Source organism: Nestor notabilis, unplaced genomic scaffold (assembly GCF_000696875.1).
Source record: "Nestor notabilis isolate BGI_N333 unplaced genomic scaffold, ASM69687v1 scaffold3899, whole genome shotgun sequence".
Taxonomy (NCBI): domain Eukaryota; kingdom Metazoa; phylum Chordata; class Aves; order Psittaciformes; family Psittacidae; genus Nestor; species Nestor notabilis.
Genome location: NW_009943967.1, coordinates 48,533 through 62,298, shown reverse-complemented (window position 1 = coordinate 62,298; position 13,766 = coordinate 48,533). Strand labels below are relative to the sequence as shown.

At 41.8% G+C, this 13,766-nt stretch overlaps 1 protein-coding gene across 1 annotated transcript in view; it reads right to left on the bottom strand.

Annotated features, from left to right (window-relative positions):
- Positions 1 to 13,766, bottom strand: part of LOC104411709 (ADAMTS-like protein 1) — a gene marked incomplete at its 5' end in the record, with an annotated part of 55,479 nt that continues 41,713 nt past the window's right edge. The window contains 6 exons of the mRNA XM_010022199.1: positions 1 to 235; positions 1,764 to 1,984; positions 2,942 to 3,051; positions 6,133 to 6,340; positions 9,020 to 9,200; positions 10,187 to 10,387. Coding sequence (XP_010020501.1) covers positions 129 to 235; positions 1,764 to 1,984; positions 2,942 to 3,051; positions 6,133 to 6,340; positions 9,020 to 9,200; positions 10,187 to 10,387 — 1,028 coding nt within the window. The remainder of the gene's footprint in view (positions 236 to 1,763; positions 1,985 to 2,941; positions 3,052 to 6,132; positions 6,341 to 9,019; positions 9,201 to 10,186; positions 10,388 to 13,766) is intronic.

The window sequence follows — 13,766 nt, the reverse complement described above, 5'->3', positions numbered from 1 at the left end:
TTTTAGGGAAATAAATAAATAAAATGAAAAAAAGAATTCCATTCCATCTATACTTTCTTTAAAAGTCCTTGCGTCATCGAAGCAAAGTCTGTGATCCCCTTGTTCCTCCATTTCCACTACTTTTGTCTTCAAGCTTTTCCACAAGTTCCACAGCAACGTGACTTGAACTGGGTGAGTTGGCAGAGTTTGAGCTGTTTCACTTTCTCACAGTACCTTGTGGTGTCTCTGCACTCCACTGCCGAAGGGGAAACAGAAAGGAGAAATGTTGATGAAACAAATAAAAGAAAGATTTCTTACCTGAAAACATTTCCTGGGGTGGCCAAGAGGGGAACCTAGACAGCTTTGTGTTGAGAGGTTTCCCTATGAGCATGAATTTCACTTGCTGAGCAGGACTTCAAGCGTCCAAAGGCTCAAAGGCAAACGTGGTGGGAGCTTTTGCTTTCAGGGACTGGGGAGAGGACTTCTGAGGCTGCTCCAACACTGTCAGTTTGTCACCCACCAACATTTTAGGGAGGCTTTAGGAGTTTCAGAAGAATTGTTATACCAGAGATGACGCAGTAAATAAAACTGGAAACTCAATTTAACAGAGTAGCTCAGAGGCACTTTGGCCAACCTTTTGCACTTGAAGAGACAGCGTGTGTGACTGTTACCTCAGCTGAACAGGTGTTGTATTGTGTTTGTCACAAGTGCATTCCAGAGCACAGCTTGGGGTAAGGATGTTAAGACACTTTTTGAGCTCCCCTAGGAGTTTGGTCCTGGTACTATTTTGACAATTTTGGAGGCCCACAGACTCCTGCTTTGTCACTCCAGATTGGAAAACTGTCCAGCATCCCTGCGAGACCTTGTGAGTGTTGTTGCCTGAGGGAGTCCCATTTCCCATGCTAAGGCTGGAAAGGGGATCATCACAGGACATTTATATATAGCAGGAAGGGGCTGCAGGGACAGCAAGGGTCTTGTTTGGTACTTGTAAGCTCCCTTAGCCCTTCCACTTCCATTAGCGCACCCCAAACTCAGCTCACATGTCTGGACCTGTGGAGTCTGCTTTGTCTCTACTGAGATGGAGCCTCAAGAGTTGGTGTGGCTGCAGGCAAGCACAGGTGGGTTCTGCTGCTACTTCTGTGATGACTGCACAGGAAATGGCTTGCATTCTCGAGGATGGAATCTGCCCAACAAAATCAGCCAGTGAAGTGGGAGCCATGGCAAATGAGAAAATAGCAATTTAAACTTGTGTTGTCTGGTCTTTCCCAAGCAGACACTGCCATAGCGGGGCATAACTTCCAAAGGGGCACATCATCTCTCCTTTTTTGCTTTTAAAAACATATTTGTAACTTATCTAGTCTTTCGGCAGGCCCAGTTAGTTGCCTGTCACCTGAAAGCAAGCAGCCTCAACTCCAGGAATTCCCATCGTCAACCTAGCCATTGGATTTAGACTCACTGTATTTTAGCTCTAGCCAGCAGTCTGTTTGCGATTTGTGCATTTCTTTCTGTCTGTACTGTCAATGGAAAGTTAAGAGTGCATCAGCCATTTTAGACAGTATTAGCAAGGGGATGTAATCCCAGCACTAACACTATCACTAACAAACCACAGTAGGCACCATTCCCCGCTGGGTGCTGAGTTTTGGACACTGCATTTTGCACATGTTTGGGCTGGAGGTACCCCAGAATGCCCAGCTATAATGCCCAGTGCTGTATTTCTGAGAGATGGCTCTGCCTTCTTTCCTCCCCTTGGTGCCGCACTGGCTCCCCTCCTCTCAGCAAAGTACCGTTTTCACAGGGTGTGATGTTGCAGCGCTGCCAGTTGGCTGGCCGTGGCCTCCAAGAGCAGTGATGCTCCAGCACAGGCTTGTTGGTGCGGATGTGCACGCAGTCGACGTGCCGGGACTGGAAGCCGTAGTTTCCACATGGAGCTGTGCAGACAGTCCACAGGCTGACCCTCCAATGCACACCACAGAGATCAGTCCAGCAGTTCTGGGTGCTCAATGGCCTATGGGCAGGGAGAGAGAAGATGGCCTGTCACCATGCTGCTCAGGGAGCAAATGCACACCACTCCACGGGTCATGCAAGCTCTGGGGACAGCAAGCCTTGCCTATCCCAAAAATAATTCACTCAGAGCACTGTATGGGTCAGGTCTTCACATGGTGAAGTGAGGGTAACTCTAGCACACTGAAAGGCAGTTTACAACTGCAGTAAAGGACCACACCTTCAGCAGGCATGCACTAAAATAGCACTACTGGAGTTAAATGACCACCTGGACTGTTTAAGGATTTGGCCAAAATGTCCTCTCCATGAAGTGCCAAACAAGGGGTCCACTGAGAAGAAGTAATGAGTGAAGTGGTGATCAGTAAGACCCAGCATGCCTTTGTAACCTTTTTATGGCTTTGCCACCATTGGAAATAAAACCAGTTCTCTGAAACCCTCTTTTTCCCTTCTACACAGTCTCACAGTTGACGCATAAGGCATACTTAATTCCCACAGATAATGAAAATACATGACTGGGAGCTAAAGAGCCAATTATATTAATTTTCAGTCACGATCAGGCATGATTTACATGTAAAAATGTCTTTACAATGTTGACTGGGGAGTTTATCTGCAGGAAAACAAAAGCTGTGGAGTCCCTTTTTTCCCCCCAGTTAGAGTGTATAAAGAAATGAGAAGAAGACTGGCAGCTTAAGAAGACATAGCACAGCCTTTCAGTCAGGATTTAGCATGCCTAGAAGACTTTCCTGTTGCTGGCCAATAAGTGTTTTATTGCTGGGGCTCGTAAGAACAAACGGTGAAGCCTAGGGTTAAGCCTGGTAAGATTTGTACAATGTAACTGTATGGTTGCAGCATGACCTCTTTGTTCCATAAGAGAAACCCAAAACTTGCCAAGTAAGTCACTAGTCCATTTAACATCTCTGCGAAGGATAGTGGTTTCAGACATATTGCATTCCTGTCCTACCTTGGTAAGGCACTGCACTGATCAGATGACACAGAAGTCCCATCTTTGGTCTGGCAAAATACCTGTCTGTGCTGTACAGCCAGTCGTGGTCCAATGCAAGGCCCTTTACACTAAGAAAACAGAAAAATCACTTAAGGGAGGTAAAAGGCAGGACATGTCCCCCTTTTGTGAGACTGCTTGCGAAATAAATTGCATACTGCCGTTGAGCTTTGGAACACTTACTGCAGCTCTGCAGGCATTGAAAGCTGAGCACCCAGTCATCTTCTGCCCTACCTCATTATCCTCCAGCAGCATTAAAATTGCATTTCTAGATCTGCTCTGTAGATTCATTACCTCTCTTTTTCAATAATTCAATCTTAAATACATCTGTTAGGACAAATAAAATACTTCCATGTCATCAGCCAAGAGGCTATGATTCATATAGGAAATCTCAATGCATTCCTTTTATTGTGCATTTTGCAGCTTGTACTATCATGATTTATGGGCAAATAGTTAATAACTAGGAATACATTGAACCAAGACTATATTCCACTCCATTTAATAATTTAAAGCATTGCAAGACAATGAACAAAAGCAGCAAGCATGACAAACACAGCAGATCCGCAAGCTTGCTACAGTACTGAGGTTACCCTAACCTATTCAAGCTTACCAAGCACATGTTACTGTTTAACTGTCTAATCCTCTCCTTCAGTTAAATGATAATTAGCTATAGGTATGAAGCACGTATTTGTGTCCTTTTAAAATTATATCAACTGTTAGGAAAAAGTTGTGGTGGTGTTTTTTTTTTTTTCTTTTCCCCTGTGTGTCTGGAAATGATATTCAAGAACAGATTTAAGGGTTGAAGAAAGGGACTTCAGTGTGAGGGAGGAATTTTTGCCAGGGGAGGGCTGCTGACTCATCCCTCTTCCCTCTGTGCTCCCTGTAAGTGGGAGCCCTACTTCATATGCACTGCTCACATAACACTCCCTTTCTGCCGCTGTTTCTTCCCTCCCTGACAACTGGGAGAGAGAAGCAGTTACTGACAGATTTCCAATTGCTCCCCATCAACCCCCTCATTGAACAAGGTCGATGGAAATGTCTATCATTGGAGTATGTAGAGCACTTCTGTTGTATCTGCAGAGGCTAGCATCCTTCATCACCAGCAACCCCGAGTCACTAGTTGTAAAACACGGTGGGATTACATAGCAGAGCTCAAAATGCCACTGACATTAAATGAAGGAGAGGAATTAATTGGGGGGGTAGGGTAGGTAGTCCATTTATTTTCTCTGTGACTTGGGGAAGTTGGTCAGTACCTGAGAAACCGCAACCTGTGATACTACAAGAAGGTCATTGATCCATTGAGTCAGTGATACGTTCCTAACTGTAGTTAAGTAACAGTCTTCTGGCTTGGAGACTAGCTGTATAGAATCATTTGGGACTTGATTTTTTTTGTTTTTTTTTAAGATAGGAAGAAGAAATATTATATTACAATGCACAGAGGTTAGGTCTAGAAAATTAATTCAGACCTCTCTGTCTCACCTGAGTGTGCTGTCATGTGAAACAATTTAGCCCATAATAACCTACAAAATAAAGGTGATGTAACTAGCTTTTTGCAAGGATAATCCAGGCCTTTACCTGGAATTCCATACGGAATGAAAAAATTTGCTTCTTTCATATAAAATGGTAATTCCAAGCTTTACTCATAAATGTAATACAATAACTCATTCACTTTTCATGGGAAAAATTTCCAGTATACACAGGCAAGAGTTAAATGAAGCTGTTTTGACATAGAGAACATAACAAATTCTACTAGCTGAAGACACTTCTTAATACAAATATTGTAAAAGATCCTGATGCAGTGCAATGTGTTGTGCATATTAGCCCAAACAAATATAGAATGCATGTGGTTATTAATAACAAACTATCATATTACTCTAATCTCTAATAAAATGACATAGCATTTGCCATTGTTTTCAAACTTACTTACACATGCTTATTAGAAAAGGAGGCAAAATGTTTCATGATAGCTCGATGTATGTCGAGACTTACAGTTATTAGTCTGGGTAATTATTTCTTACCCTCTTCTTGCATGGCAAGAAGTCCTGCTTCTATACCTTTACCTGACTCATCATTTCAATTAGATGTATGACTACTTTGGCTTTGTCAAACTGCTTTTCTTCTTCCCTTTGAAAATATTTCTTTCACCAGAAGTGACGTTAAATAGTATGGGTATCTGGCTTTAATCTCAAGCAAAACTGGCTTCTGTGGATTTAACCGTGTCTCTCATTCACCCTCCAATGTGATACCCCCATGTGAATCGCTATTCTGGAAATCTCTGGGCTGAAATCTGTGAGTTTCTATCACTTAGTTTGGACTGTAGTGGACTCATCAACTTTCACATATGGCTCAGTCAAGATGGAGTGGAGAGCAAAGGGAGGAAAGCACATAGTAATGACTGGTCCCAGGTTATAACTGATTACATATTGACAAGCGTCTTTTCAGGAAATCTCATAGCTCTCAGAGAGACAAAGACATAACTCTTCTGTGGATTCCCACAATAAAGTTATTTAACTCTAAATACTTAGAACATTTGGTACTTATGGAGTGAAGCTTTTTAATATCTGATCATTGTATGAAGCTGCAAGGAGAGAATCTGAACATCTGCAAAACAGCATGAAGTAGTCTGAAAATGCAGTTAGCCCTCCACTCTGCTTTTCATCATAAAGCAAATCAAGAAAGTTCCCACTTCTTTAGCATTCTTAGGCAACATCAGCAGCTTTACCAAACTGGGTTAATGTACAACCCCTGCCCCTAACCTATCACAGTCATCAGTCCTGACTCCTGCAAGCCAAAACTGAAGCACACGCACTAGGTGATAAGGGAAATTAAGACTTTGAGAAGGCTGTTTCCCAGATGTGTCACCTGTCACTATATAGAGGACTTTCAAACCTTTCCATTGGGGATGGTACAGCAGTTTCCAGTAAAAGTCCTGTTTACAAGCAGCACTTCTAGGGATCGTGACAAGCTACAGAAATGCAAGCATGCCATGCATCAGACATGGAGTTGAAAGAGCTGAGTAGCTTAATTGCCTCCTGAAAAGCCTGCAGACTGTAAGCTAAAGATACCAGGGTGCAAAATCACTCCTCTCATTTTCTGTCTTTTTCTAGCCCACACTATTAAGGCTGTCCTTGGACTCGTGGCTTGTCTCTTACCTGGCCCCAGGAGGAGGCAACCCACTCAACACAGGGCTGCCTGTTACAGTTCTGTGTGTCCACAGGGCGCTTCGACACCTGGGCACAAGCCTCATTTGACACTGGGACAGAGTTGCCTTTCACTGTCAGGCGCTGACATGTCACTCGCCGAATCTGGATGCCTCCACCACAGCTCCGTGTGCAAGAAGACCACGACGTTACCATCCATCTGTGAGAGAAAGGAAAATGTGTCAGGAAGCAGATACATGTCACCATCTGAGGGATCACTGATGTCAACAGATCTTTATGTATTAGACCAAAGAAAAGCAACAATGGCTGGTTCATTTAGGATGCAATCCTGCAAGGTGCTGAGTACCTGAGCCTCCCATAGTAGTCACTGAAAAGTGCTTGGAGGATGAACGCTGAGAAAAGAGCACATTTTTAATTACACTGTCTTTCTCAAGGCTCTTTGGGCCCAGAATTAATTTTCTAGCCCTTAAGGCTGTTTGTAAAGGCTCCATATATTCCTAGCCCAGGTACAGGAGGTGGACATGGCTGCCACAGAGGCCTCCGCCACAGGCTACAGTCACAGCGCCAGCACTGACTAGCATATTTACACCCCCTAGCATGGAAAACTGCCTGTGAAGTCGTTGGAGTAGCTCACAGGCCACTTTGAACTTGCTTCTGACAGAATAGCCAAAAGCGTGCTGGGTCCTGCTGGCATCTGCCTGCTCTGTTATGTCCCTGACAGCTAGGATAATCCAGAAAAGCCTGAAGGTTGCTCAGAGATGGGGCTGGTGCACAGCGAGCTAAGGGACAAAGGACACCTTTCTTCTTTCTTCTTGACCTCAGACCATGCATTTGCCATTGGAGGCTAAGGCTCTGAACCATTATGTGCTGGGGTTTAAAATTATCCGGTCTAACTAGTAAAGGCCTGTAACAGCATAAAATAATAGTCCAGGTCCAAACTCTTACCAAGATGGACAACACATTTTGTCTCTTTAAGGATCATGAAGTGAAACACTCATAAAGTTAGTACAGGAAGGTGGTAGGTAGGAACAGGAAGGATGCAACTGATTAATTAATAATAACTGATCTTCAGTTTCCTGAAGAGTATTATGGTCAAGTCACCAGTTTGCGTTGTTAAGTTTCAGGATATTCAACAAGATTTGTGTGTTATTAGGAGGAAAATAGTGCCTGTCACATCTCTCACCAGCAATGTTTATGATCACTTTACAAAATAGGCAGTAGGTGGTTTCCAATTCCATGGAGAGGCATCCATTGCTATTCCTCAGTCTTCTGCAGGTGATTAACTCCCACGGTCACAGAAACAAGTATACAAACAAACACATTCCCAATGTGGAAAACAAAAACATTGCTGCTTTTTTCATGCAGTTTGGTGAAGTGGAATCTGAAATTTCTACATCCCTCATAAAGCTCTGTTCTGCATTTCAATCAATTTTTATTTCCAAGCTTACATCTCACGAGTTTCTCAGGAGCTGAGGGAGGACCGTGGGCTGCATTACAGTTCAGGGACGGTATAAAAAGACATAAACCATTCCCATGGAATTTACTGCCGTCACCAAGGAAAACTGCTGCTAATGAGTGTGTTTCATATTTCATCAAATCTCTTTTGGTTTCCATCTTATGAGTCAGTTGGCAGCTAAAAAAAAATTTGCCTGAAAAGAGGGGTAGGATATATTTTTAAAGGTAATAAAATGGAGTCTTGCCGTATACTCAAGACACAGCAAGAGTGGTAAATCTGGCCACTTACTTTTCATCAGGTTACCTAGCCTTTCCTTGCCTTAGCTTAGATTCTTTTTTAATGCGAGCCCCAAATCATTGTTGAATGAGAGAAGTTGTACTGAAATTCTTCTGAGATCCTGACTACTTTTAAGTGCTTGTATACTGAAACACACCATATCTACAGAGGAATTAAGGGAGAGGAGGGAGTAAAAAAACAGAAAAATATGTAAAAGCACGTTTATACATCTCAGCTAAGGAGCCATAGAATTGTGGAAGGAGGACATTTTTAACAGGGACGGAGTATAACAGTACACTGACTCTCTGAATAGGCACTCAGGATGTATTTTTCTTTGCACCAAAGAGTATCAAAGAAGGAAAATGTTTTGCATGGAGGGGAAGCATCAAAGGAATACCTAAAGTGTAGCCATAAGTCTTTCATGCTGTCCTGGCTCCATTGTGTTAAACAGTAACTGAAAACCAGGGGACTACAGGGGTGGAGAGTTAAAATCCCAAGGAAACCACAAGCTAGCAATCCAAAAAATGAGGCAAAACTCAGTCTGACCCTGCTTCATGCCCACTAGATCTTATGGGATATGTCCATTTTACAAAAGACATTCCAGTCTGCTAAGGAAATTCTTTACACCTGCAGCTACAGTCCTGCCCATATTGATGTTCAGGCAACATAAGAACTCAGAATAAAGCCCCAGAATAGCTCCTAAATCTAGCTTCTTGTCTGGTATATTGTTGGGATAAACTGGTATGAAGCTAGGTGGAACGCAAAAAAGATGTGACCATACAATTCCCATATGTATGCAGTCCAGAATAGGTATGATATTCACATCCATCATAGGCTGAGGCTGGAATCTTCCAAGACAACTCAAGGTGTGAACTTTGCTAATCAAGAGTAGGCAATAGCTTCTCTGTTTTTTTCTAACCTAATTACTGAAGGAGTAAACTCTCTTTCTACCATGTACTGTCAGTTTTCCACAAATGTTCCTACAAATTCCCAGGTGGTTAGGTTAAGCACTCGTACATTCCCTTTAGCCATGATTTTTCTCCAGACCCACACCTGAGAGGCTGCAATGGCATCATAAACAGTTCAAAGAACTCTTCAAGCACATCTTAAAAGCACGTATGACATTTTAACATGAAACAGACAAACCGTGAAGGGCAGTCTCTCCTGTTGCATGCAATGGGCTGCAGGGCTGGCTTGGGCTTCTCTTTGCAGTGGGATATGTTGACTTCGGCCCCATCTAGTAAGCACCTCAGCTGGGGCAGCTGTACGCCTTTGTGGCCGCAGGAAGCTGAACAAGCCATCAGCTTGTCCACTGACCACTGGTATTCTGCCAAAAAGTGTGGAGGAGGCATGTTAACACTCAAAAATTGCCATTAGGAAGCCCTTAGAAAAGAGAGCTAGAGGTAATCTCCAGGATTAAATATTTGGACTCATGTGAAAGGGAGCTACCTATGTCCACTGTCTTTCATGTAAAAAATGCTCCTATTTTTTGGTGCTTAGAAGCATCAAGCATGGAAAGTGAATGACATGGTAGAGCAGTCAAGAGAAGCCAGAGTCCAGTGATGCAGGACATTACATCTATAGTTTTAAAGGGGTGTGATTTAGTGAAGATGTGGTTAATTGCAGTTACCAGCAGTATCTGTGATTCTGTGATCTTACAACAGTGTGTTTCTCACCAGGTAGATCATACAGATCATCCATCATGAAGATGTACGAGGGAGTTGCAACACAGTTTGGTAATAAAATTTAAGGAAAAGTTAAATTCTTCACCATCCTTCATCCCTGATAATTGGAGCCATGAAAGCTGCATTTTCTGTTCCAACCCATCTGCACTGCTCTGTTCTATGGCTTTATCACCCTCAGCTTATTTCTAGGGTAAACATAACAGTTGCAGCATTTGTCCAGGTGAAAGGTTTTCAAGCAAGACAAGACTGCGAAACAGTGACTTTAGCAGATGAACACATAGGCTTTTTAATTTTAGGTGTTCAAATAATGACATCTTTATCTTGAATTTCTGGACAATAACGTTGTCCAGTCTCAACAAGCTTAAGCATAGCTTGAATCAATATGGTGGGGTTTATGCTCAGCAGGCCAGAAATATCAGGTATGATTTTGGTAAAATAAAACCTAAGAGACTCTAAGGTACCTGGTGGTCCTGCAAATCTATATTCATAGCAGTAAAATATCAAACATCTATTTCGTGCTGCATATGACAGTCCTGGCTTCAGAGAGCAGAAATATGAGGTGAGAAAGGCAGAGCAGGGAAGTCCATGGCAAGAGCTTCTCAGGGCTTCACTGAAACTGCTAAGTTACCTTGTACAGCCAGGGACGTTTTTTGTGTGAGCAAGCCGGCCTCATTCTGAGCAAGGCAGCTGAATTCACCATCCAGAGCATCACTAACATTGAGTATCTGAAGAATCCGTCCTGCTGCCAGGAGGCGATGCTGCAGACTGAGTGGCTTACCAGAGTAAAGCCACGTGATGTTTGGGGTTGGATGACCATCCACAGCACAACCTAAAAACAGGGACATGAAAGAAACTTGCTGAGTACTGAACTTGCTGCAAAATTACATAATTTGAAGTGGTCAAAATTAGGGAAAAAGATGAATTCCATCCCATTTTCTCCTCATTTTCTCACTATGAGAAATAGGAATATTGTGATAATGAGTACTTTCTCATCAGTTGAAAAAAACAATTAACCAAAAGTCAGTTAATCAGCCTGTCATGGTTTAAACCCAGCCAGCAATGAAACACCACATGGCCTCTTGCTCACTCCCCTCCACTGGGATGGGGGAGAGAATTGGAAGGGTAAATATGAGAAAACTCATGCATTGAGATAAAGACAATTTTATAGGGAAAGCAAAAGCCATGCATTCAAGCAAAGCAAAACAAGGAATTCATTCACTGCTTCCTGTGGTGAGGCAGGTGTATGCACAGTTTGCATATCCTGGGAAAGATTGATAAGTTGCCTTACTCATTTCCTGGGGAAAAAGAAAATGTAGGCTATTTCTATGGTGCAATCCATCCACACCAACTGCAGGGATGGGGAGCCAGAAAATCCATGTGCAAAGGATAGTGTATGTTGGACTGCTTGTGGCTTAGGCAAGTACTTCACTTCCATGCCTCTCACTTATACATAAAGGGTCTGGCTAAAGTTCTGTGAATGCAATGTATGCTGATTGTTATTTTGTTATACTGCAGTTTTACACTCTTGTTTATATCAGTACGTATGTGTAATGAATGATTTTATTGTATACAAAATACCTTCTGAAAGAAGTGTATTATATAAACAAATGTAGCATGAGCATTCATACTAGCACTGTTCAAAAGGAACTGGATATAGAAAGGAAGAGTACAAATTCAAAATACTAGAAATGGAAGAGTGTTCTAAGATTAAGGAAGAACTACATCAGCTGATATTTCTTCATTATCATCTCCATGTCATTTGATCATTATTTATTATTCACTAAGACAAACAAGGATGTGAATATGATGCCGTTGCAGCTGCATGACACAATCAACAGACACTGAAATGTGACTTTTTATTACTGTTTTTCCTTTCATTCTTGTCTATCCACCTGAGGAGATCCTCAACTAACATATACTCAGCAAGTATGGTTCCTAAAAGAGAAGTAAGTTGCCTTATAGTTACTGCAATCAAGATTTTATTTAAATGTTTCTTTTTCCCTTAAAAGTTTATCTATACCGTACTGAGGTGCCTATCACTGCAAGAACAAAAATACTGTTTTCATTAATCTACCCACAAAGGCTGAACACTTTGATTTCCAGCCGTTGTAAAGACCAGCTGTTTGTGACTTGAGCAGCACACTACCTTGTTTAGGAACCTTTGCTGCCCTTCTTTTGACTTGGGTCACTAGCTAACACTAGGGACCGGGCTACTTTCGTCTTGCCTGCCTTTTGGCCCTACGCATACCTCCAATTACACTATTCTTATGGCAGAAGATGTTGCCTTGCCCACAAGAATTTGAGCTTTCTTGCTCAGATGAAGGACTCATACAAAATGGAAAAAGTCAGTGGTTACCCACGGCATGTACCAGACATTTTTATGCTAAGAGGTAGATACATAGTACCAGGGAGAACCCATCTGCTGCTTGGGAGGATAAGTACTGGGCCCCTCACTGCTGGAGTGGCTACACAACTCTTTGCTGTGCCCCCTGTCCTGGGCAAGCCCTGCCTGCCCAGAAGGGTGTGGGCTGAATAAAGCTGCCTTTTGTGGCTGGTTCACTCTGTGTACAATAGGAATTACAGACAGCAAGGTCTCCCAGGTGGAAGGTGAGCAATGCACACAGTAGGCACTGCAGTTGCAATGACAGTGTTTCACTGGTAAAGAAATAGATAATGCAGATGACTATTAAAAAAGAAAGAAAAAGGGAAGTAAAAGGCAGAATGAGAGAGTGCACACTTCTCACAGTAGTCTCCCCTCTTCCCTTTTCCCTCTTTTATTTATAAGGCAAAAGAGTCTTCTCTATTTGTTTTAATTTCCTTGTCAAGGTCTAATATAGTTCTACCTTGCAGTTCTCTCTCCAACGCTCACTTCCTGACCAAAAAGAACACAACTTTCTTTGCTGCTCAGTCCTTCTTCCTACTTTTGTAAGCTCTCTATTTATTGCTGCTATGCTTCATTTTACATTACTCCTTTTGTCCTGAGTACTGACATTTCTTTTTCCTACTCTTATGCCAAAAGACAACCCATCCAATTTCCAAGAGATTAATTTTAAAGTAAATGAGTCATGTGAAAGATTTCAGCCTCACAGGTTTAAGGCTGCCTAAGTTAAATACAATAGAAACCAAAGAAATATTCAGGAAATGGACAAATTTAACAATAAGTTACAGTATGAATTTGCCTACAGTATTCTAACTTTTTATAATTAGTCTTTTAAGATAATTGCAATGATTTCCATAGGTCAGCATATAGCCATGACAACTGGCAAAGACATGCTGTGAGCTTGGTTTTATTGTCTGCATTTTCAAACAGTCTGCACAGAATCAATAAAGAAAGCAGAAAGGTCAGTTTGACGAGGAGGAACAAAAATTGACTTCAGTGTGCAAAAGGTCCTAGTTCATACCTGTTTTTCTTTAAAATGTTTATTGTCAAGCAAAACAATATAGTCTTCCTAGAACTATTTTATTTGCCTTACATATTATTTCTTCTTCCAGAATGTATATATATCATATAAGCTAAAGAAACAGTCAGCAATCAATAATATGGGGGAACCCCCCCAAACACTATTCCCTAGATACGTTCTACCAGTGAGTAATTATTACTTTTTTTAATATTTACTATAAAACTTTACTAACTCCTATCAATCACATTTCACAAGTGACACTTCCTATATGTTTTCCACGTGTATGTATGCGGAAGCTGTGGGATAATGTTTATGCATATTAAATGAGAACCAGAGTACAATAACAAACTAACTAACAAACACTTTCATCTTTGGAAATTATTTCCTGTTTCTGGGTAGCACAGCCTGGGTATAAACATGCACTGATATGCAGTTTGGGTTAATTGGTAATAATGTTCAGCTATGTGCTTGTAGTCCAGTTTTACACACTTGCTATTCATCAGTGATCACTCCTTGCAAAACATGCAAATGTTTATGCTGTTTTAGTTCAAAATACTTTGAATCAACAACAACAGCAAAAAAAGGATGAATTTGAAAAAAAGTAAGTATCTCAGTTAGGGACTGGATGATTCAGGACATCACTAAGTACAATAAATGTAACCCAGGAAGTTCACAGGGAACTTCAGCTAGACTTACAAACCAGAAGGCCTATGTCCCTGCCTCTGCAAGTCATGGACAAGTACCCGTCCAAACATAAAACTGGTACATGAAAGATGACTGCTGACTACTACCTGAAATGCCTGGCAA